This window comes from Oenanthe melanoleuca, chromosome 4A, assembly GCF_029582105.1.
Source record: "Oenanthe melanoleuca isolate GR-GAL-2019-014 chromosome 4A, OMel1.0, whole genome shotgun sequence".
NCBI lineage: Eukaryota > Metazoa > Chordata > Aves > Passeriformes > Muscicapidae > Oenanthe > Oenanthe melanoleuca.
Genome location: NC_079338.1, coordinates 13,688,180 through 13,711,046, shown reverse-complemented (window position 1 = coordinate 13,711,046; position 22,867 = coordinate 13,688,180). Strand labels below are relative to the sequence as shown.

General features: G+C 49.1%; 2 protein-coding genes across 6 annotated transcripts; both read left to right on the top strand.

Moving 5' to 3' along the window:
* Positions 1-898: 898 nt before the first annotated feature.
* Positions 899-10,379, top strand: VSIG4 (V-set and immunoglobulin domain containing 4). Of its 4 annotated transcripts, none has more exons than XM_056491734.1 (8): positions 899-1,063; positions 2,176-2,532; positions 3,063-3,344; positions 4,229-4,297; positions 5,058-5,126; positions 5,793-5,906; positions 6,885-6,906; positions 7,964-10,379. In XM_056491734.1, the coding sequence occupies exons 1-8, from the start codon at positions 1,009-1,011 to the stop codon at positions 8,145-8,147; spliced, it is 1,152 nt and encodes a 383-aa protein (XP_056347709.1). In that variant the 5' UTR covers positions 899-1,008; the 3' UTR covers positions 8,148-10,379. The 4 variants fall into 4 exon arrangements, with proteins under 4 accessions (XP_056347709.1, XP_056347710.1, XP_056347711.1 ...); XM_056491733.1 differs by having other exon boundaries at positions 907-1,063; positions 4,229-4,303; XM_056491735.1 differs by lacking the exon at positions 6,885-6,906 and having other exon boundaries at positions 906-1,063; positions 4,229-4,303; positions 7,964-8,138.
* Positions 10,380-13,369: 2,990 nt separating this feature from the next.
* Positions 13,370-22,373, top strand: LOC130253239 (V-set and immunoglobulin domain-containing protein 4-like). Of its 2 annotated transcripts, XM_056491656.1 has the most exons (9): positions 13,387-13,512; positions 14,849-15,205; positions 15,787-16,068; positions 16,922-17,029; positions 17,659-17,724; positions 18,207-18,326; positions 19,212-19,233; positions 20,019-20,224; positions 22,034-22,373. In XM_056491656.1, the coding sequence occupies exons 1-8, from the start codon at positions 13,458-13,460 to the stop codon at positions 20,191-20,193; spliced, it is 1,185 nt and encodes a 394-aa protein (XP_056347631.1). In that variant the 5' UTR covers positions 13,387-13,457; the 3' UTR covers positions 20,194-20,224; positions 22,034-22,373. The 2 variants fall into 2 exon arrangements, with proteins under 2 accessions (XP_056347632.1, XP_056347631.1); XM_056491657.1 differs by lacking the exon at positions 17,659-17,724 and having other exon boundaries at positions 13,370-13,512.
* Positions 22,374-22,867: the final 494 nt, after the last annotated feature.

Here is a 22,867-nt window from a genome sequence, read left to right as displayed (position 1 = left end):
GCAGGTAAGGGCAGTAAAATCCCTTGAAAGAGATATTTCAGTAGAACAGAGACTTCTCTTAGACAGGGGTAGTGCTCAATTACTGAATTATAGAGATTACCTATAGCATTTAATGAAGAGTAATATATCATTACAGTTAAGAAACCACAATTTCTTGGTCTCAAAGATTTTCTACTTTGACAAGTTTCTCTTTTTCGTTTTGGGCATCTCCATGTTCACCTGTTTCCCAAGTAGTCTGATGGCCCCAATTAGGGCTTGTAATTGAAAACAATTAATCAATTAAACCAAGCAGCTAAATTGCTCTGTGAGAAGGGAAGATCCACCTGTGAGATTCAGTTGGATTTGTAGCCCAGGTATCTACAGCTCTTGGGAAATTTTTGGCTTTAGATTTGTATATCTGAATTTTTCTTCTCTTAAATGTGGTAGAGTGATACTGAATGTTTTGTGGGAAGAGGCCTGCAAGAATTGTCTGTCTTGCACTGGTGATGTAAAGATTTAAGGGGTTTCAGGAGCCTTAACTTAAAGCATAGTGGTGGGTGCCTCAGGAGCTGGTGAGAAAGTGAATTGTGATGACCTAGATGGCTCAGCTTTTTATGAGTTCTCTCTCAGACCTGTGTGTGTAATTATGTGTTAAAACTTATTTGTCAGCAAGCAACACAAGGAGGAAAAGAGGAAGAAAAGGTTGCCTAGGAATCAAAAGAAATAAAGGAAAAAAATTTAAAAACAGAAGGGGGAAAAACATACTCAGCAAGAAATACGAAATAACGTAGAAGTAATTTTTAAACTTTCCTCTTTGCACCCTTCTCTAGGGTTTCCGCTGTGCCCACGCCTCTGCCAGTGGTCACTGAGACACTTGTTTTCTGATAAAGAGGAAGGAAAAAGCACCAGCCGTTGTCCCGGACGCTCAGTGCCACAGTGAGCCCAGGCAGGGAAGTGCTCCTGATTTACCGCAGCTTGGGGAAGAGGCTCAGCCTGGCCGGAGAGGCGGCAGCCGTGTGCCCGGGAGGGATGGGAGCGATGCTGCGAGCAGCCGTGCTCGTGGGCTCCCTTCTCCACTGCAGCGGTGAGTCCGGGCTGGCACAGCCCTGCCCCCAGGGCATCCCTGTGCTTGGCAGGCTCTGCTCTGGAAGAGCTGAGAGCCACTCCTCAGAGAGAGAGAGAAGTGTGCTGGGATGAGGGAGCGAAGGACTTCTGAACAGCAAATTAATATGATTATATAGAAGTTGATTTATTGTTTACTTTTAACCTTACTTATACATTTTTAAACTACTGTTCGTGCAATTATGCATTTTGTCTTTATTTTGTCCATGAGTCTTGCAGGTAAAATGATTGGTTATAGTCCAGAGCATCACTGCCCACCTTTATCTTGGGTCTTCTAATTTTGATGTTCTGTTTTTCAGCTTCTTTTCCCCCAGCTTAGCACAATTTATGTTTTGGTAGCCTTGAAGAGTTCTAGAAAGTTTGATAGACCTCAGAAAAACGCTTAAAAATGGCTCATCTAGTGCACTTGTTATAAACAATGGTCTAAACTAAAAAATATGGAAAAACAGCTAAATATGTAGAAAAACATCTAAATGTAGTTTGGCTGGTGCACTTGATACAGCTTATGGCCTAGACTGTTCAGATACCTTGCTGTGCTGGGACAAAAGCAGCAATCCTCATTTTTACAGGAAAAAGTTTTAGGTTTCTTTACCCAGTGGTTCAAGTTTCTCATGCTTGGCTTAGGCTGAGAGAGTGGTGTCAGAAAAGCAAATGGGCAGTGGAGCAGGAGAGTCTTTGCTGTTCCTCAGAAGTCCCAAGAGTGATGTCTGGAGCAGACACTGGCTGAGACCAGGGAGCTGCAACTTGGACTTTATACCAACTCCTTCCCTCAGGCCTAAGTTACCCAATAACTCTGACCCTGTGCTTTGCTCAGTGCTGGGGGTGGCAGGACCAGGCAGAACAGCAGGGCCAGGCTGCACACATGGCAGGAATCCCCATCCCTCTGCCTCATGCCACACTGATTTTTGGCTAACCCACCCCTGAGCAGCCCAACCCTCACACTCCCACTGACTGCTTGTGTTTCTCACCTGGTGGGTTCTCCTTGCCAATGCTCTTGCCATGGCTTCACCACCTGGCAGCTGCCTTCACCCTGGCTGCTCTGTGGCTTAATTTTCACCCTCTTTCTTCCTGCAGCTTTTCTGGAACTGAGTGGCCCCAGTGAGATCAAAGGTGTCTGGAAGGAGTCTGTCACTCTGCCTTGTGCCTATGTGCCTGTGGAGGGCCTTGTGCAGCAAACCCTCGCCTGGACTGTGGTACATGACAAGGGTTCAGGCACCATCTTCAGGAGGGATGGCTCTGGGGACCACATCCTCCTGTCTGAGTACAGGGACAGAGTCAGCATCCCAAAGGATGTCCCAGGAGATGTGTCTCTTCTCATCCTGAGCCTGGAGATCTCTGACAGAGGAACCTACACTTGCCAGGTCACCTGGAGAGACAGCAACAACAGCCTGATAGCAAAGGAGATCACCATCAATCTGGAGGTCGTTAAAGGTAAATCCAAGAAGGAAGCTGTTCAGGAGGGAAAGGCTTAGACCAGGAAGGCTTTTGGGAATTAGAGCAGGTAGGCAGTGACTGCATGTTTTCATGCAGAACCATTTTGCTGATCAGTGTCAGCTTCTAGCAAGAAGCAGCAAATAGATCAGAGAGAAATTCTGTCCAGGACAGAGCTCCCTGCAGCTGGGGAGAACCTCAAGTACAGTTCATCTGTGGCTGTATCTGTAGCCACGGCTCGGTGTTTCCCAGGGGCATGCAGCTGTGGGGAAGTCCCAGGGATGTCGTATGGCTGTCCTTTGGCTAAATTTCACCGGGGTGTGCTTGCCCTCCCTGGGGGTTCATAGAGGCAGAGAGACCGCAGGGCAGCGCGGCAGAGCTGAGCTCAGCCCGGGCGGGGAGGTGATGCGAGAGCTGAGCTGCGTCCTTATGGCAGGGCAGACAGCAAAAGCGAGAGCTGCTGCGGCAGGAGAACCGTGCCCAGCAGAGGCAGGGCTCGGTGACCCGCGCCCCCGCGCTCTGTGTTGCAGTGGCAGCCACCAAGCCCATCATCAGAGGCGCGGAGCCGGGGCAGGCGCTGCCGGCCGGAGCCAGCGCCAGCCTGAGCTGCGAGGCCAGCGGCTCCCCTCCCATCAGCTACCGCTGGTTCCGCAGCGGCCCGGCGGGCACGGCCGAGCTCCTGAGCAGCGGCGCTCAGCTGGCCTGGCCCAGCCTGCGGCCCTCGGACAGCGGCACCTACTTCTGCGAGGCGGAGAACAGGGCTGGGGCCGGCGCCGCGCAGCGCAGCGATGCCGTGCAGCTGACGGTCACAGGTGAGCGCCCGCGGCAGGGCGGGCTGCGGGCACCGAGCAGCATCTCCCGCCCTGCCCACACAGGGAAACGCCAAACGCCTCCAGCACCGGCACACCCCTCCCGCCGGCTCCGCTCCGTGTGCTTCTGTATTGGCTCTGTTCGGTTTCCTCTTCTTTGAGGAACTGCTCCTTTCTGATGCAAAAACAGGGCTTCTACTTCCAACACTTCTTTATTCCTCTGTGGGTTTTTTGAAGTTCTCCCTGCCTCTGTAATGCTGCCCACTGCAGTTCAGCCTGTTTAGGCAAGGAGTTGGGGCTCTATTTTGAGAACCAGGAACAAGTCGGTGGTAATTCAGTGGCAGAACAAACCAAACTGGCCTTTGCTCCCCCCCACCAGCTCCGTGTCCCAGGGACATTCTCACTGCACTTCACACACGCCACGCTCTGACACCTCCAGGCTCTGCAGGACAGTGTGTGACACCTTGGACCCAAGGGCCTCCGAGGCCTTTTTCAATCTAAACCATTCTGTCATGGGTGCCTGGTGGGAAACTTGCAGCTCTCCTCGGCTGTTACTCCTTCAGCAGAGCTGTGGAGCCCCTGATGGCACAGCCAAGCACAGGCACCACACAGTGGCCTGGGAAAGAGGCAGAGGCTGCTCAGCTCCCAGGGCACCAAGCTCTGGCTGAAGCCCCGTGGTGCTTTTCCCAGCAGTCACCCTCTGCAGGGAGCAGGAACAGGGCTCAGTGCTGCAGGTGTAACGCTGCTGGCACAGCATCCCCCTCCTGTCAGCTGCCTGGGGGCTGCTTCCTCCTGCTCCTGTCCCACCTGGGGGGATTCTGTAGCACACAGCATCACCAATGTGCTCAAACCCCTGTGTGAGCCTCTCCCTCCTCCTCACCTTGCAGATCTGCCCACAACAACAGCGACCTTGCAGAGGAATGTGGGAACCACACGGGGACACCACTCAACCACAGGTCGGGGTGAGAGCTGGTGGCAAGGATGGGGTGTTGGGGCAGTGTGACACCAGTGCTTGGCCGTGGCTTTATTGCTGGGTATGAGTATTGACAGTGCTGAACTTCAGTCTAGATGTCTCTGGGAGTAGATCTTCCTTCCCTCAGTTTCCCATCTACAGAGGGCTAGTAGGTTGTATTGGTAGGAGGGGCTGTATGTGTTTTAGGACTGCTGAAAATGCCATTTCCTGAGTTGCAGTGCATATGGGATGGGATATTCTGGGTCTGGCTCTTTTCTAAAGGTTTTTTTTTTGCTTGTTATCTGATCCTTAAAGGAAGATGCTGAGGGGAGGCTGATCTGATGTCTCCACTGGCAGACACAAGGGATGTAAAAGCTTCCTCAGACCTGGCTGAAAACATGTTCTTGACCAGGGACAACAGTTTTGAGGGAGGGCTTGTGATTTCCCATTTGTTTTTGTGGGATGTGGGAATTTAGGCCTGGACTACATCAGGTCTGCTTGTGGGAACTTTCTATGGTTGGATTATGTTTTATTAGGATATATATTATATATAGTACCCATCCAGTGACTATATGGCACTACGTGTACTCTCTATATTATAGTGTATACATAGTGCTCATTTCTGCAGTTTGCCTATTTTCACTGCCTTGAAAAGGGGATGGAGACATTCTCTTCTGCTCCTACAGCTCTAATCCCAGATCTCCTGGTGCTAAAATGAGGGCTGGAAATGCACTGTCAGACTTTAACTCGTGCCTGTTTTGCAGATCTGCCCCTAGCAGCAACAACTTCTGAGAGTGATGTGGGATATCCAGGGAAGAATGAAACAATTCATGGTAAGTAAGAGCAAAACCAAGCTGAGAAGAAGATTAAGGACTCAAACCAGATGCTCTGTAGTCAGGAACTTCAGCCTCAAAAATAGTATTCTTGCCTTTTTAGCTGCAAATTGCATTAACAGCTGTTCTCAAAGGACCCAGATAGTTCATGGTGACTCCTTAAAAGGCTAGGGATGTTTCTATGGAAGAGGAAAAAAAAAAAAAGTTGATATATGGAGCACACAGAGTTGTTGCTGTGTTCCTTAGCAGTTGGTCCATTTTTATCTTGGACTGTCAAAGCTGAAACAGCAAAAAAGCCTCAAGGTGTGCCTCGAGCAGATCTACACATCCTCCAGCTCTGCAAACAGAACTGAGCAGCACCCTGGAATGGGAAGCTTTATTTCATGATGTGCAGTGCAATTGTCCTGCCCAGCTCACATCCCTGGTCACCTCAGCATGAGATGGACACTGTCTGTACAGCTCTGGTCCCTGGGTGAGGGGAACACAGTGCTGGGTCACACAGCACCCACTCAGAGCCACGGGACCAAGGGTCTGCAGGGACACAGCCCCATGTGCTCAGGCAGGGCTGGCTGCTGTCCTTGGGGACATGGTAAATGTCCTGTACCTGCTGCTGCTGTCACCCAGGAGGGCTCCCCTGTCTGAAAATCCTCTGTTGTATTGCTTTAGATTTCCAGAGGACTGGCTTGTCCCTGTACCTGGTCATCCTGATTGCTGTGGTGTGTGGTGCTGTGGTTTTCCTTGTCATCTCTCTCATCCTTTGTGTTAGAAAGCCCAAAGATGGTGAGTAGAATATTCTGGAAATCCTGGATGTTTGACACATGCCCAGCATGGCTTTACCCTCGATGGGTTTTGGGGCCTGGAGCAGTGCCTGCAGCTCTGGCAGCTGCACCATGCAGGCAGCAGATGAGTGTGGAGTGACACAGATGGTGGGACATCCACAGAGCCTTGGGATGGTTGTTTCTCACTGCTCCTCACAGGCATCCCAAGGCTCAGATTGCCTGCTTGGCCAGGCTCATAATTTCAAATCTTTGGGGTCTCTGGCAGAGTTCACCCTGTCCTGCTGCTGGGAAGTGTCTTTGGCACTAGCTGCTGCTCAGTAGCTCTTGTAGTTGGCACCCAGAGGGAAGAGATCTCCCTATTCCATATGAATTTGTTTCTTCTCTGGTTTGTAGTCACAGCATCCATTCACTGAATGCCTCTGTCTCTCCTGCACTGCCACCAGAATTCCCCTTGACCAAATGTTCCTTGGAGCTGTGCAGAGTGCACAGAGGTGTGCTTTGGGGTTTGAGATCCCACAGACTTCATTTTCTCCTTTCTTTCTCTAATGATCTTCCTCTGCTTCCATGCTACCAATTAATAATAAAATTGACAGATTTTTTTTTTTTTGCCATTTTTCTTATTTTTCCCTTTTGTTTTTTTAAAGGAATCCAGAATAGCCACTTTCAAAACTCTTCTTTGTTGAACTTCTAATAAATGGGGAAACTGTGGACTTCTGGTTTCTAACCTCAACTTTATCTTTGACATTGGGCTGGTTATTTTGACCCAGTTGTGTGATAGCTGGGTTGTTTTTGTTTTCTTGGAATGAATCCTGGGAAACTGAGTCCTCACCCATCTGACATGATATCCAAGGCTGTTATTTTTGTTTTGTTTTTGTTTTATTAGAGGTCATTTTCTTAAACCAAGACGATAAAGAAATTCTTTTTTTTTTAAGAATGTAAATGCAAATTATTGACACAAATTCTGATTTTTCTTTTCCAGCTCAAGTCTATGATGTAAAATTGTGAGTATAACCCTTTATCTGGCACATTGATGAGTCCTGGGGTGCTGTATCAGAGCAGAAACAAAAAGCACTGCTCTAGCTGTCCTAATGAAAACTCCTTTAAGCAGCCTGGGTGAAGAGGTTCACAGTTAGCTCAACAGCACTCTGTAGGATGGCTTGTGGGCTTTTCACAGCAAAACAGAAGGATCTTTTTCAAGGAAATATCAGAATTATAGGAGTGAGCAGGAGCTGCTTATTGACTCCCTAAGCCCAGAGAAGATGATTGCCAAGGTTAGATTCCCAGTGTTTTTTCAAAAGCAAAGGAAAGGGACCCCCCTTCTAGAGACCACTGGTTATGCTCTGATTTATCCTCAAAACATCCCTGGCTGAATTTGCTTCTTCTAACCATAGCTGTGGCAGGAAGTTATAGCTGTTTCTAAAGTCAGTTTTCACATCCTGATCTACTTGTGACCTGTGGAAGTTTTACTGGAAAGCCTGATAATCTGGTCAAAACATACAAGGAGAATCACTTCTCTAGCTATAAAGTGCTGCTGACTTGAGTATTACAGTGGGATGTGCCAGCATCCCAGTGTTTCCCCATCAGTGTTTAAGGCATAAATTTAAGTAACAGTTGACCCCTGAGTAATGGACAAAATGCTGTGATTGCATTTCTCTTTAGAGGATCTCTCTTCCTTTAAAAAATATTAGATACCATGAGCCAGACAGTGGATGTGGGCTGCTTTCAGTTGTCAATTTACCCTTCCTCCAATATTTTGATAAATATTTACTTCTCTTCAGCGACTATCTGATTGTGCCAGTGCAAGAAATGGTGGTAATCCTTTAATTGCTTGCACACCCTCTGCTGCCTCTCCCTGGAAACTCTCAGGGTTGGAAGTGGTGCTGCTACAATGACCAAGGTTTTTCTGCCATCAGAAAGCAAAGGAAAAAATTCTTTCCTTCAGAATATTGCTGTAGTCCAGTGGCCCAGGTTAACTTGGGTTTGAGTCAGACACAATACTGATCAAAATGCTGATGGTTGGCAGATGCTTTGTTTACTCTGGTTGCTTTTTAATTTCAGCCATAACTCAAGAGCAGCAGCTTCTTCAAGCACAGGTTACTATGAGGAACCCATCTCTTCCACTGAAAACAACTATGTGATGGAGCTTGGGGAAAACAAAACCTCTGAAGAAGTAAATAAGAATGTGTCTGACTGTGTTGCAAACCCCCAGGAATCTGAGTATGAAGTGGGGGACACTTCCTGAGAACCAGCAGTGCTCTGCAGATAACTGTCCTGAGGAGCACCTTCACCCAGACAAAATACATATTGCTTTTCACTTTTGCCCCTGACAAATAGGTTGGACAAGCAGTGGCTGCTCTCCCTGTACCATCCCTGCAGTGAAAATTAATATCTTGTCAGGAACTTCAGTTACAGACTGCTGATTAGAACTTCTGATTCTGTTTTCCTTGATTCCCTCTCACCACCTCTATCCAAGAAAGCCCTTTGAAAGCTGCAGCATGCAGGTCCCAGGCTAGGAGCACTGAACTGAGCTTATTGCTTTATCTGGCCAAAAGGACCAGTGTTCCCAGCCTTCGTGTGGTGCAAGGAGAGGCAGCACCGAGGGCTGCTCAGCATCCCCATCCCTGGGGGTGAGCAGGGCAGGATGTGCCTGCCTTGGGAATTGATGGTTCTTCTCCTGCCCACCTGATGCTGCACAGATTTAATATAAGAGAGACCTTCTAGAAACACTGGAAGGCAGATTAAAGCCAAGAGGAACTCAGGGACCTGCCACACTGGGAGAAGCAGTGCAGGGAGCAGGAATGTCCCGTGCAGTCCTTGTTCTGCCCTTGGTCCCCTCCACAGCACTGCAGAGAGGTCTGGACACACTGGCCACAGCTCTGGGTGCTTCTTATACTGCAACCAGGCACATTCTTTCTGAGCTCATGTTCTCTGTTCTCTATTTAAATGCCTGATGGGTATTTGAAAGAAGTTACTTTCCCATAAGTTTGGGGTAGAATTGCTTACACATATTTTGCTATGTGCATTTCTGCACAACTGGCTCATTTTCCACTCACAGCCCCTCACTAGATATTCAAGAAGTACTTTCCTCCCAGCTTAAAAGGCCTGAAGGGTAAGTTATGAATAATTTCTACTGCCCTGAATAAATCCATCATGCAGAGTTATGGAAGAACCTTTTTATAACCAAACAGGGCAATCCTGTGTCCCATTAAAAGCCATGCAAACATGTAAAACTGAGGGATGAGTGAGACATTGGCAACACAGGCACAGGATTAATGGGCCCTAGCTGTGCTGCTCACACTCTGCAGATCCCTGAGCATCAGTTCAAAACTCACCAGAAATCAAAGGGAGTGTGATGTGCTAATGAAAAGGTATTTCAGGCCAAAAAACAGGATTTGGTACTGTAAAGCCCATGGAATGTCACTGCCTTATACATGCTGGCCTCATCTTGGGTTTAGCAGAAAGTTGCTGAGAAAGATTGTAAAGAATAATTATTGGTACAAAACCACATCTGTGCAAACAGTCTCTTGGGAAAAAAGAGAAGAAGGGATAAAAGAGCAAAGTGTGCCCATGGGGGTCAGGACTGAGAAGGTGAAGGGGTTATTTGTTTTCAGCTTCACTGAAAAGGATGCAGAAATCAGTGATAATTGTCTGATAGCACTTTCAAAGGGAAAGGAAGTGTACTTCTTTATCTGAAACACAGAAATAAATGTGGAACACAGCACTGAGAGCCAGGGGTCTAATGGGAAATTAGAGGAATTAATGATTTATTTAAAAGTTCATCAGAATGCACAAACTACCAGGCACACTTTCCAGGTGCTTATTAGTGACCTTATACTTTCTCCTGTCCTGCAAGTTTTATTTCTCTTTTTTGAGAATGTACTTAAAAATCAAGGGCTGGGACATCTTGATTTCTGAATGAAAAGAGAATACATGGCAGCTGCTGGTGCTGTCATGGAGAAAACTGCCAACATGTACATGCAGCTTATTGCAGATGTGGAGAAACGAGGTGTGAGTGTGAGGTCAGAGGAGGCAGGAAGGAAATGTGGCAGGTGCTGGAGCACAGCCCATCCCTCTGAGCTCAGCCTGACTTCTCTGGCCACCTGAAATGACCTGCAGTGCTCCTCATCTTCAGGGTCATGATGTGGCCAGAGCTGCAGCCAGAGGAGAAGGGAGCACTGAGGGAAGGCAGGGATGCAAAGGGGGACCCACTGAGGGACAGGGTGGTCAGTCACACCGTGGTCTGAGCTCTCACTGCTGAAACCCCCTGGGTAATGGCTGCCAGAAATCCCACAGCTTGCCCCAAAATCACTCAATTCCAGCTGCACTGCAAAGCCATGGGCAGTGCTGCCCTACCAATGTGGTTAAACAGCAGTGTTATCCTGGCTGGACAACCAGCACCAGGAGCTGGTGATATTAAATACAGCTGTTGTAAGGCAAGCTCATGAAACTGAAAATAAATCCATGAATTATGGTCTCCATGTGTTTTGTGTCTGCATGCACTGGGGGACAGCTGGGCAAGGTCCAGGTCCTGGCTTGGTCTGGGTGTACCTGGGCAGAAGGGGAGCTGCAGAAGTGCAGTGGCAGCCCAGAGGATGAGCTGAAGTCTCAGCAGATCATCCCAAACCAGCAGCTCTGTTTACCAGACCCAGAGCTCAGCCAGCCTCTGCAGAGCACTGGGAGGAGGAACTGGGCAGCCTGGGAAAAGCCAGCATCAGATAGTGCTGAGACCAGCAGCTGCTGACTGTGGTACCTGCAGGGAAGGAAGCATCTGCCCAGTTCTGATGGCTGGGGCTGTGCAGCCCACCTGCAGCACCAGGAAAGAAACCAGAACTCAGGTGGCATCATACACATGCTCACTTTCTTGGAATCAGGAGCTGCTTACAAGGATTTGGCCAAGCTAACAGCAACCCAGAACTAATGTCATTGACCAGGGAATTCCTGGGAAGGGAAGTGAATTTTTTCAGAGAGAGCACTTGTACATCTTGTTTCTGTCACACAAGCTTTAAGGGGAAATGCTAATTGACATTCATTTCAGTTTCTTTACATGGAACAAGGTTATGTTTTAATGTCTGGCTGTATCATGATCTGATGTGACAGAACTATGATGTGAATGGCTGGAGGAGACCACACTATCAGCTACTCTGAGACATCCAAAAAATACTTATTAAAGTACAGTCTGTTGAGTAAGATCTGTGAGTTAACTATAGCTGGACCAAACAAGAAAGTCTCAAGTAAAAATTGCTTCTTTTTTCAATGTATGCAGTTGAAAAAGAGCACTTTGAGAACTTTCTTCTTCAGTTATCTACTTTTTGGTGATTTGTTCACAGTTGGGTACTGAATTTCATCTCCTTGAACACTAAGGATCTTATTTATCACCATAAAAATGGTATCAAACTTCTCTGGACATTGGCAAACTTTGCCAGAACATGAATGTAAGATGCAGGCTCAGCAGAGCTGGTCCCTATGAACAGGGTCTGAGTGTCCATCTGTGCCCAGGTTTGGGGACAGGGGGACTTCACTGTGTCACCTGTAGTTAGGTTAGGATGAGTAGCAGAAATGGCAGAACAAAGAGTGCCTGAGCTGTGGCACTTGAAGAAATGAGACTGGAAAAGTGTCCTGTCCTGTGTGGGAGGAAGGGGGGTACCTGGGGGACAGGAGCAGAGTGCCTCACCTGCAGCACTGCGTGGGAGAGAGCAGCAAGTTCAGCCCAGAGCAGAGACACTGGAATAAAATACTGCATTTTAATAAACCAGGTAGCTAGCCAACGTGTCTGAGACACTGAAGGCTTTTTCTTCTTTTGTTCACATTCAAAACTATGAGGAGTCCTTTAAGTGAGGAAGAAATGGGCTGACTGTGTGACTCAGGAGCTGTGTCTGTATCCAGGGAGAGAAAGATGTCATGTACATCACATTTGGGGAACTACAGTTATTCATGTCCACTTTAGTTAAATAGCCTTTTTTTTTTTTTTTTTTTTAATCCTGTATAATTAGGGCCTCAGGAAGTCTTGCATGTCCGGTTCAAAAAAATAATCCTATCAGCAGTTTTAGCTTGGGTTTTCAACTTCTTTCAGGGCATGTTCCCCAAACCCAACTTCTCTTAAACTTTCTGTGTAGGAGACTGTTTGTTTGGGACAAGGCTCTACTGCCAGTCATGGATCAGGGTGTGGAAAAGGTTGGGTTTTAATCACCTCTATGAAAGTGGACACATTTCCTTCTTTGAGTGACACAGCTTACAACTTCAACAAGTGCTTTTTTGTTTGTTTGCTGGCTTTTAGGCAGGACTCAAACCTTGCTAAACTCTTCTCTGGGGGCAGCATGGGCAGATGGATACAGGCCATGTGCACTGGTACCCCAGTGGCAGCTGCAGCAAGGATGCCCAAAAGAAAAGTCAGCAAAAATCAAGTTTCAATGTCTTACATAGACAAGCTTTGCAAGAACAGGTGCAGCTGCCCCATCACCTTCCTCAGCAGGATGGCAGCTGGTGGTGGCTGTCAGCTTGGAGCTCTGGATGAATTTTTTTACACCAGGTTTTGCAGCACAATATTTAGTTTTTTGCTCCAGACAAATCCCATCACAGCAATCAGCAGGATGGAACTTGGAATCACCACCTGGCACTGAAATGAGATCCACACAGTTCTCATTAGCTTACTGACATTGGGAAAATGAAGATAAATCTCCAGCTCTTGTTACCCTAGCAGAGAGGGAATAAGCTGTCACTGACATGGAGCAGAACTTCCAGACATGGTTTCAGCTGCAAGGTGAATGTTTCAGCCCAAGCAGACAGGGATTTGCTGTGATGGGATGAGGCTGTGGCAAAACCATCCCATTCACCTTTCTCTCCCAGCTCCAGTAGAAAACAGCTCCCTGTCCCTCAGACACATCTGCATCCTGCTCAATAGATACTGCTTTCCTGGTGCAACTGTTAGAACCATATGCTAAGGCATGGCTATTGAATAAATCCCAAAAAGCTGCTCTACTGACTATTAAACACCTATAACAGAATTCACTTGGTCAGTAGATGTGCTTTTATACATGTTTCTTATCTTTCTGTAAGTCCTTCTCCTTCATTAGTAAGCACAGATCAATCCTGTGTATCACACCTAGATAATTCTTGGAAGTACTTTTGAAGTACTGTGAGAGCACACTCAGAATGTCCCCTGGCTGCCTGTCAGAAGTCACCTCCTTGGCAAACACAGTGTGTGCTTTCAGAGCATGACTTTTGCCCATGAACTGGAGAAATGTGAGCTGAGAGAGTCTGTGATGCTCAACATGACCTGGCAATGGGCACTTGCAGCTCAGAAAGGCAGCTGGGCCCTGGGCTGCATCAAGAGAAGTGGATGGGGACAGGGAATGGGACTGGAGAGATCCATACAGCCTTTCTCCTTCCTTCACCCTTCACCTAACTCAGCAGTGAAATGGACTCGTGATGTTTCAGAAAGAGGATCCTAGATGACAAAGGACAGAATAAAGGGAAGTGTTCTTCACTTGCAGTCTGGTCCCAGGAGGGTGGGAGTCTCTTGGGGAAAGGAGGACAGACCTGCACTTCTGGGAGAATGGGAGAAGTTGGGCAGATAGTGGTGTTTGTGATGACTTTCATCAGCTGCAACGGTGAGTAAATGCTTCAACATATAAGAAAAAAATCAGAGTACTAAGAGGGTAGGGAAAATCTTTTGAATTATAGCATCTTTTTTTTTTTTTTTTTAATTGACAAGTCAATTAGAAATTCTTTAGCTTATTGCATCAACTACAGAGCCAAAGAATTCATAAAAGTCTCCTTTGGCATTAGATACAATGAGGTACTTTCAAGAGTGCAGCAAATTGGGCAGTACTGGGAAAGTCAGTTCCCTGCCCCAAGGCAAGAGCAGAATACAGCTTTTTGGGACCCTTGGCAATGACCCACTGTGATGTCCAGCTCTCCAAACAGTTTTGGTAAAGCTGGGATATGCTTTGTAAATTTAATAACTCATCCTCATTGTTCTGTTAGCATGGGCCTGGGAAGAAGAAGAGCTGTGAGATCAGGTGCTGCTACATTTGATTCCCCTTGGTCTCTCCTACCTAGTGACTCTCTGGCTGCATCAGGAAAGCTGGGACTGGAACCTTGGCTTCAATTCCTATGCCCCTGACTGAATATACCCTTCCTCAGGGATGTAGGATACTGGCAGCAGCAAAGGATAGTTTTGGGAAATAGGAGAAAAATGCTCTTACAAGTTGTATACAGAAGCACGGGATTGCTCCTGACACTTAGAAAATTGGGTTGAAATATATTCCCCTTTTGTTATAAAAAAACCCCAGTTTTGCAGATTACTGGGATCTGCCTCTCAAGCAACTTCTTGTGAGTTAAAGCTGCTGAATATAACCAGTGTCTTTCTGGGGAGGGAAAAGGGGGGCAGAATAAGAGGTATAGGGAGAGATGAGCCAAGTCAAATTAAATTCAAGTGATTTGCTACTTACAAGATGCACTTTCCAGAGGAGATGTGGGATCCATAGGTAGGCAGCTAAAGAATTTGGGAGAATGTGTGAAGAAAATCTGCCCACTCTTCTCCTGGGCCTACCTGAATGCTTGGCAGGGCACTGATCTGGGTCAGGTCTGAAGTTTTCCAAGGCTAAATCCAAAGGATAGGTTTTGGTCCACCATTCCTATTCCAGTACTGCAGGGAATATCCCTAAATGTTCCTGCCCACAAGGAGCCTCTGCACTGAGAAAGAATTAAGAATTGGCAAGTGTCCAGAGAGAGAGAGACACAATAAAAATAGACAAGAGGTCAGGGCAGCTGTTCACTTCCCCACACTTGATGATGTGGGCTGGCTTAGTGCTGTGGTCTACAGCACATCTGAGACCTGGCTGTGTGCTGGCATCTACTGCCTGGTGAGTCCCCTCTGTCCGGAGGATGTTTCCCTCTTCTGCTGCATTCTGATTTCTTCCTTCCCACTGCTGTTCCCTGCAGCCCTCCCAGATCTGTCTGGTGTCCACCAGATCACAGGCACATGGATGGGATCCACCACTGTACCGTGTACCTACGTGCCTGCAGAGGGTTTCACGCTGCACACGCTGAGCTGGAGTCTGGAGCGGGACTCCAGCGAATCCACCATCTTCCTGAGGGACGACTCTGGTGACCACATCTTGCCAGCCACATTCCGAGGCCGAGTCAGCGTCCCAAAGCACAGCCCAGGGGATGCCTCACTCCTCATTGAGAAACTGGAAATGCCTGACAGTGGACACTACACCTGCCAAGTTGTCTGGAGATCTACAGATAACAGCTTGATAACAAGAGAGCTGACCACTACAGTTAAAGTTGTCAAAGGTAAATGCAGCAGTAAAGCCCTGCTCTTGTGCAGCCAGGTTAAACCAAAAGAAGGTAGGGGGCCAGTGTTGGTGTGAATAGTCTTTCACACCACACTGGCCCATCCAGGTTGGGGGTGGAAGCATCTGCCTCCCTTGCTGTGTTGGTTAACCTTCTCAATATGTGAAGGTGTAGGAATGAACTGGGGAAAGGAGCCAGTTAGTGTATAGCCCAAGCTGGATCTATTGATGGGCCAGTTGAACCCATGATGTTTGATATAATATCCAGCTCTGGTTCTGTGCAGGCAGCCAATACCTCTGTGGTACCTGCAGCAAGTGGGTGCTGTGTGAGCCAAGTCTGCCTTCTCCCCTTCCTGAGCATCCTCAATGTGTGCTAGTAAAGTCCTTCTGCAAGGGGAACACCCACCCAGAGAGCAGGACTTTGTGAAAGGGCAGCAGCAATGGTGGCACAGCTGGTGTAAGCTGGTTAACACACAGGTGACCCGAATTCACCCTGTGAAGGGAGGTGAGGTGGGAGCTGAGGTGACCGTGCCCAGCAGAGGCAGGGCTCGGTGACCCGCGCCTCTGCGCTCTGTGTTGCAGTGGCAGCCACCAAGCCCATCATCAGAGGCGCGGAGCCGGGGCAGGCGCTGCCGGCCGGAGCCAGCGCCAGCCTGAGCTGCGAGGCCAGCGGCTCCCCTCCCATCAGCTACCGCTGGTTCCGCAGCGGCCCGGCGGGCACGGCCGAGCTCCTGAGCAGCGGCGCTCAGCTGGCCTGGCCCAGCCTGCGGCCCTCGGACAGCGGCACCTACTTCTGCGAGGCGGAGAACAGGGCTGGGGCCGGCGCCGCGCAGCGCAGCGATGCCGTGCAGCTGACGGTCACAGGTGAGCGCCCGCGGCAGGGCGGGCTGCGGGCACCGAGCAGCATCTCCCGCCCTGCCCACACAGGGAAACGCCAAACGCCTCCAGCGCCGACACACCCCTCCCGCCGGCTCCGCTCCGTGTGCTTCTGTATTGGCTCTGTTCGGTTTCCTCTTCTTTGAGGAACTGCTCCTTTCTGATGCAAACAGGGCTTCTACTTCCAACATTTCTTTATTCCTCTGTGGGTTTTTTGAAGTTCTCCCTGCCTCTGTAATGCTGCCCACTGCAGTTCAGCCAGTTTAGACAAGGAGTTGGGGCTCTATTTTGAGAACCAGGAACAAGTCGGTGGTAATTCAGTGGCAGAACAAACCAAACTGGCCTTTGCTCCCCCCCACCAGCTCCATGTCCCAGGGACATTCTCACTGCACTTCACACACGCCACGCTCTGACACCTCCAGGCTCTGCAGGGCAGTGTGTGACACCTTGGACCCAAGGGCCTCCGAGGCCTTTTTCAATCTAAACCATTCTGTCATGGGTGCCTGGTGGGAAACTTGCAGCTCTCCTCGGCTGTTACTCCTTCAGCAGAGCTGTGGAGCCCCTGATGTGGCAGAGCCAAGCACAGGCACCACACAGTGGCCTGGGAAAGAGGCAGAGGCTGCTCAGCTCCCAGGGCACCAAGCTCTGGCTGAAGCCCCGTGGTGCTTTTCCCAGCAGTCACCCTCTGCAGGGAGCAGGAACAGGGCTCAGTGCTGCAGGTGTAACTGCCAGGGGGCTGCTTCCTCCTGCTCCTGTCCCACCTGGGGGGATTCTGTAGCACACAGCATCACCAATGTGCTCAAACCCCTGTGTGAGCCTCTCCCTCCTCCTCACCTTGCAGATCTGCCCACAACAACAGCGACCTTGCAGAGGAATGTGGGAACCACACGGGGACACCACTCAACCACAGGTCGGGGTGAGAGCAATGACATGGAGCACACAGTGACTGGTGAGTGCCCAGACCAGGGTTATTAATCTCTGTAGCAGGAGAAAACAGAGAGAGGAAGTTTACTCCTCCATGGCCAGATCAGACACCTATGCTGAATATTGTGTCTTGATTGTTACCCAGAGAGGCAACATCAGAGGCTGGCACCCTTTCTTCTTGAGATTGTGCCTGATGAGAGAGGACAAGAAAATGTTGTCTGTGTCCCTGTGGGACCAGAACTGTTGAGGCTACAGAGCTTCATAGGGAGGTCACCTAGGGCAAGTGACCTGGCACAGGCCTCCACACCTCAGGGAGTTTATGGTACAGCTGATGGCAAAGCCCCCCACACAGCCAGGGAGTCACCATAGGAGAGAGGGAGTGGAAATCTAGGGAAGTGCCAGCAGGACAAAGCCAAAGCATTCCCAGTCCATGCTGTAGCCAGATATGATGCATCATATCAGCCAGGGCTGCCAGGAACCTGTGGGTCAATGCTCCCGGAGGGGGACATGAGTGCCAAATGCTGCCCCTGGCCTGCTGGCAAGACACACACAGGATAATAGGTGAGTCTAGGCTGGCAGAGCAGACCCCATTTTCCCAATGCCCAGGGCAGCTCCCAGCGGCGCTGAAATGCATCCACCATTCTCCACTGACAGATCTGGTCCCAACAACGCGGGGGTCCAGGATGGATACTGCTCCACTGGGGCCTTTCACAGGCACAGGTGAGGAGTCTTATGCTGAGAAATACCAGATTTGCACTGGCAAGGGCAGGGCGGCAAACATCATCCCAGACCTGCTCATCCCAGAATCTGGCTGCCGTGCATGTGGCAGATACGGCTGCACTGGCACGGCAAATACCAGGCACTATCCAGGCAGCAGCTCCCGCCCACACTCCTGTTGGTGGGTGTTTGCAGCCTGAAGTTTGCTGTTCGTTTCCACGCTGGGATGCCCCATCCCGTTCAGGTTGGACGGGACTTGGAGCAACCTGGTTGGTGGAACGTGTTCCGGCCCATGGCAGGGCGTGGAACGAGATTGGCTTTAAGATGCCTTTCAAACTCAACCATCCCGGCATTCTGTGACTGCCGGGAAGTGCCTGAATCCCCAAGTGGTTCCACCCCTTCTTGGTTAGGGTTTAAAGGCTATCCAAAGCAGCGGGGCACTGCTGTCCCCGTGTCCCCGCAGTGACAGCCCCCTGTCCCCGCAGGTTCCCCGCGGGTCGCTCCGTCCCCGCTGCTGTACGGGCCGGCGGCCGCGCTGGGCGGAGCCGCGCTGGGCGCGCTGCTGGCGGCGGGGCTGGGCTGGTGGCGGCGGCGGAGGAAGGAGGGTGAGCAGCGACAAACTCGGCCGGGACCGGCGGTGGGGGCAGCCCCGGGAGGCGGGGACGGGCGGGCGGGACAGTCCCATCCCCATCTCTCCCATCCCCATCGCTCCCATCCCCATCTGTCCCATCTCCATCTCTCCCATCCCCATCGCTCCCATCCCCATCGCTCCCATCCCCATCTGTCCCATCTCCATCTCTCCCATCCCCATCGCTCCCATCCCCATCGCTCCCATCCCCATCTGTCCCATCTCCATCTGTCCCATCTCGATCGCTCTCATTCCCATCACTCCCATCCCCATCACTCCCATCCCCATCTCTCCCATCCCCATCTCTCCCATCCCCATCTCTCCCATCTCCATCACTCCCATCTCCATCACTCCCATCCCCATCTCTCCCATCCCCATCTTTCCCATCCCCATCTCTCCCATCTCCATCACTCCCATCCCCATCTCTCCCATCCCCATCGCTCCCATCTCCATCTCTCCCATCCCCATCACTCTCATCCCCTTCACTCCCATCTCCATCTCTCCCATCCCCTTCACTCCCATTCCCATCTCTCCCATCTCCATCTCTCCCATCCCCATCTCTCCCATCCCCATCTCTCCCATCCCCATCTCTCCCATCCCCATCGCTCCCATCTCCATCTCTCCCATCCCCATCACTCTCATCCCCTTCACTCCCATCTCCATCTCTCCCATCCCCTTCACTCCCATCTCCATCTCTCCCATCCCCATCACTTCCATCCCCATCACTCCCATCCAGGGAGATGCCTGTGGGAGGGTTATTCCCTAACGTGGGAACACCTTGAACTTGGGTTTTGTTCTGTGATACATAAAACAAATCGATGCATATCTTAGATTCTTTTCTTTTTTTTTTTCTTTCCCCCAGAACCTCTCTATGAAGTTGCTTTGTGAGTGCAATTTTCTACTTGAGACATTGAGACTGTACTGGTATCTGCTCCTAAAAAGCCTATTTGCTCAGTGAAAAGCAAAGATTTATTTGCCTTGCAGGAGGAGGATCTGAACACCTTGGCAGTTTAGTTAGCAACATGAGGACTTAACATGTGGTCACAGGAGATAGCCAGACTGCTCTTAATTATGGTAGAAAAACAGATAGATACTCTGGGTGCTTTGCTCTGCCTGTCATGTGCCATGGGCATCCTGTCCTCTCTGGGAAATTCTCACCATTATTTAGCAAAGCAAAGGACAGAAATTCTCAGCTCTTCCTTTAAGTTCCCCTTACACTTTCTCTATAAGAAACATGTCTTAGTGCTTGGCCAAGTATTACTTTGCAGAGTTCCTATTAGTATATAATTATACAAACACACCTTCTGCCTGTCCTCATCTCAATCTTCAACCTTCATACTGCTTTCCTACTCAGAGACACACTGTAGCCATCTGATTTTTCCCAATTATTCTTGGTATTTACTTTCCAAAGGCTAAACTGTCTGTTGGTAACTTTAGAGTATAACATGATCATGCCAAGAGAGTTTCTAGTACCAGTATTAACCAGTGCTTCTTTTTGTGTAATTCTTTCAACGTCACTTTCTGGTGTCTTTCAGAGCCCCCCAGGCCCTGACTAGAATAATATGAATTTTGCTGTTCCACAGGTTATGTGGTAGATCTTGTCTCTAACATGTAAGTGAAGTGCCACCTGCTGTAGTCGTCCCTCTCACTCGTGTCTCTCTTGCCCCAGCCGCAGCACTGCAGAAGTCGCCCTGCTGCATACGGAGGGGGAAGTCCCTGCTAAGAGCCTACAGAAGGAAATGTGCTCTAACACTGAAAAGACCACCATGAAAGACAGGAAAAGTCCTGAGTATGAGAACCTTGTGACTGCAATGGAATCACAATATGAAATAGAAGGAATGTAGTAGAGTACCAGCTTTTCATGCAGGGCTGCAGGTACTGAATAGTGAACTTAACAGAAGGGAACTCTTCCTCCTGTTGTCCCTCTGTTCTGCTCTCACTGCTTGCTTTAACCCAGAGGAGCTGCATAACCTTTTGGTCTTTGGCAGACCAGGCCCTGCAGAAACCCCCAGCCAACTGTTTGTCTATGCACTTCTATAGAGCAAGTTGTTTCTGAGCAACCTGAAGGACTGAGGGCAGGAAGAGAGGATCTAAAGGAGTGAGAACATGAAATTCTTTAGCCTGTAAATCCAGGAGCAGTCAGTTCAATGCTGCCAATCAGTAACACTAGCAAGATGTACTCTCCAATGTGTGTTCCTGTTGAGACATCCCAGGCTGCAAGGAACTAGGACTGTGCTGGAAGTGGAGATCCTCTGGCTTTTGCAACTCAGCAAATACTGGTTGTACATTCTACCTGTCCTTGAGTTTTTTGTGGTTTTTTTGTGGTTTTTTTGTGGGTTTTTTTTTTGTTTGTTTTTTGTTTTTTGTTTTTTTTTTTGTTTTTTTTTTTTGTTACAGCATGATAAAGGCACCACAGAGGGGAGGTTGATGTCCCAGGAATGTGATTTTTGCTGTCAGACTGGAGCTCAGTGCTCAGAGAGAGAATCAATGAGTCTCTGAACTGTCACCCACTGGCTTTCTTCTGGAAAACCAGAACTGATGTTGAAGGAAATGCTGGCATTTCATTTGAACAGTATGGGGGCCAGAGACATGATAAAACAGAGATAAAATTGGGGCATTTAGATAATGATTGAGTAAGGGACCTCTCTGAATACACCACCAATTTACTCTGTGAGAGGCAAGTCAGTCTGTGTGATTACTAATGCTGACCTGTTGTGCAATGTGGATGCAGTTCCTGCCTTCAGCTGCAGTGTCACTCAGCAGCCTGATTTGCCTGGTCATTGTTAATTGTTTGCATCTTGCCTTTGCTGCAGTGCTGCTGTCAGCTCTGTCAGCTCCCTTTCTGTGCCTCCAGCCAGCATCCCTTTGTTCTCCAGGTTTGGCAAGGAGGAGGAATGCCTCCTGGCTTTAGCAAACCAAATTTGTAAAATGTAATAGCTTTTTTTAAATCAGTGGGTGCAGCAAAGAAAGCATGGGGAAGCAGCTGAGCTCAGGTCACACACACCCTCCTGCTTGGCCCTGATTTCACCCACAAGGCTCATCTCTGCTGCCATGGATCATCCCTTCTCGGCTCAGCATCCTGACAGCAGGGTCACATTGCTGTTTGTGGCCTGAGTGCTGTGTAGAGCCACACTTTCACCTTCACAGCTCTGAATTGCAATGATGCTTCTTCTGCAGGACATGAGATGGGCAATATTAGAGAAAAAAATTTCTCCTGCCTATATTGTGAGGGCTTCACAAACACGGTGACAGCCATGCAGGGAGGGCTGTGCTCCAGGGAGGCAGACAGGATCCAGTCTGTCCCTGTGGGACCCATGGCAGCCAGCCCTGAAGACCCCATGCTGCAGAAGCTGCTGGCATCAGCAGTTCCAGGGGTGGTGCAGAACAAAGGAGTTGAGGGGAATGAGGAGTGGCAGCTCTTTCTGGGCAGTAGCATATGGTGCAAGGTCAATACTGGATGGGAAGGGAACTGAAAGTTTCTCAGCTTCCCCATCCTTACCTCAGCAGATCTAAGCCCAAAACACATGACATGGCACTCTCCTTTCCCTCCAAATATCATCCTCATTAATTTTCAATTAACTTGGTGTTTTGTGCAAGTTTTCCTGCTTGTTATAAGCTCTGAGCTCCAGGTTCACTCACTGACTATGTAACACTATGGTCTTTCCATCTTGTGATTCCTCCCAGCACTGATCTGCTCTGACAAGGTCTGGACACCTTCCTCAGAAGACATGAAGCCTGGGACAAAGTTACAGAGGAAGAAGACAACAGGAATTAAGAAAGGGGGAGTGGATGCCTCAGATGGACCAGCCCCCATGTACTCCCTGTTGCCACTGCTTCTAGTTAGGGCAGCAAAAGGACTTTGGTCACAAGTAGAACAGTAGAAACATTAGAAGCCTGTCTCCAGTGTTGAGGTATTTTTCTCTGGGCAACAAATGTGTCATTATTTCTTTATTTTACTTTTGGCGTGTTTTCTATGTTTCTAGTAAAACCTGTTGGCAAGAGAACATTTTTCTTCTGAAAGCCACAGAGGTTTCTGCTGTGTTGCATCACCATCAAACCAGAAAACTTCTCCTTTCCTTGCACTGGTCACTCACCCAGTGCTCATCTGCTGAGCTGTGCTGCAGAAGGGAAGGATAAGCTCAGCTTCTGCCCTGAAAGGACACTGCCTCCCAAAAACACAACATTTCAAGTTCCCAGTGCAGTGTCATGAGACTGACAGTTCCCCTTCCAGTGCCTGTCCCATGGAGGGGACCTGTTGGCTTTTACAGCTGCTGGGTTTTTACCATACTTCAGAGCAGGGAGGTGGGAGATGAAGTCCCAGAGAAATTTGTCCCACTATTATTTGCTGTTTGTTCTAGTAAGAGAGGAAGAGGTTTACTTTCTTCCCCTTCACCCCAGTTATCTGGAAGGAACTGGAGCTGAAGGGGGGGAGTTATCTAAAAAGCAGAGGGCAAACTGCTGAAAGCAAAAATTAGAAATGCATAAGAAAACAGGAATGAAGGGCATAAACAAACACTT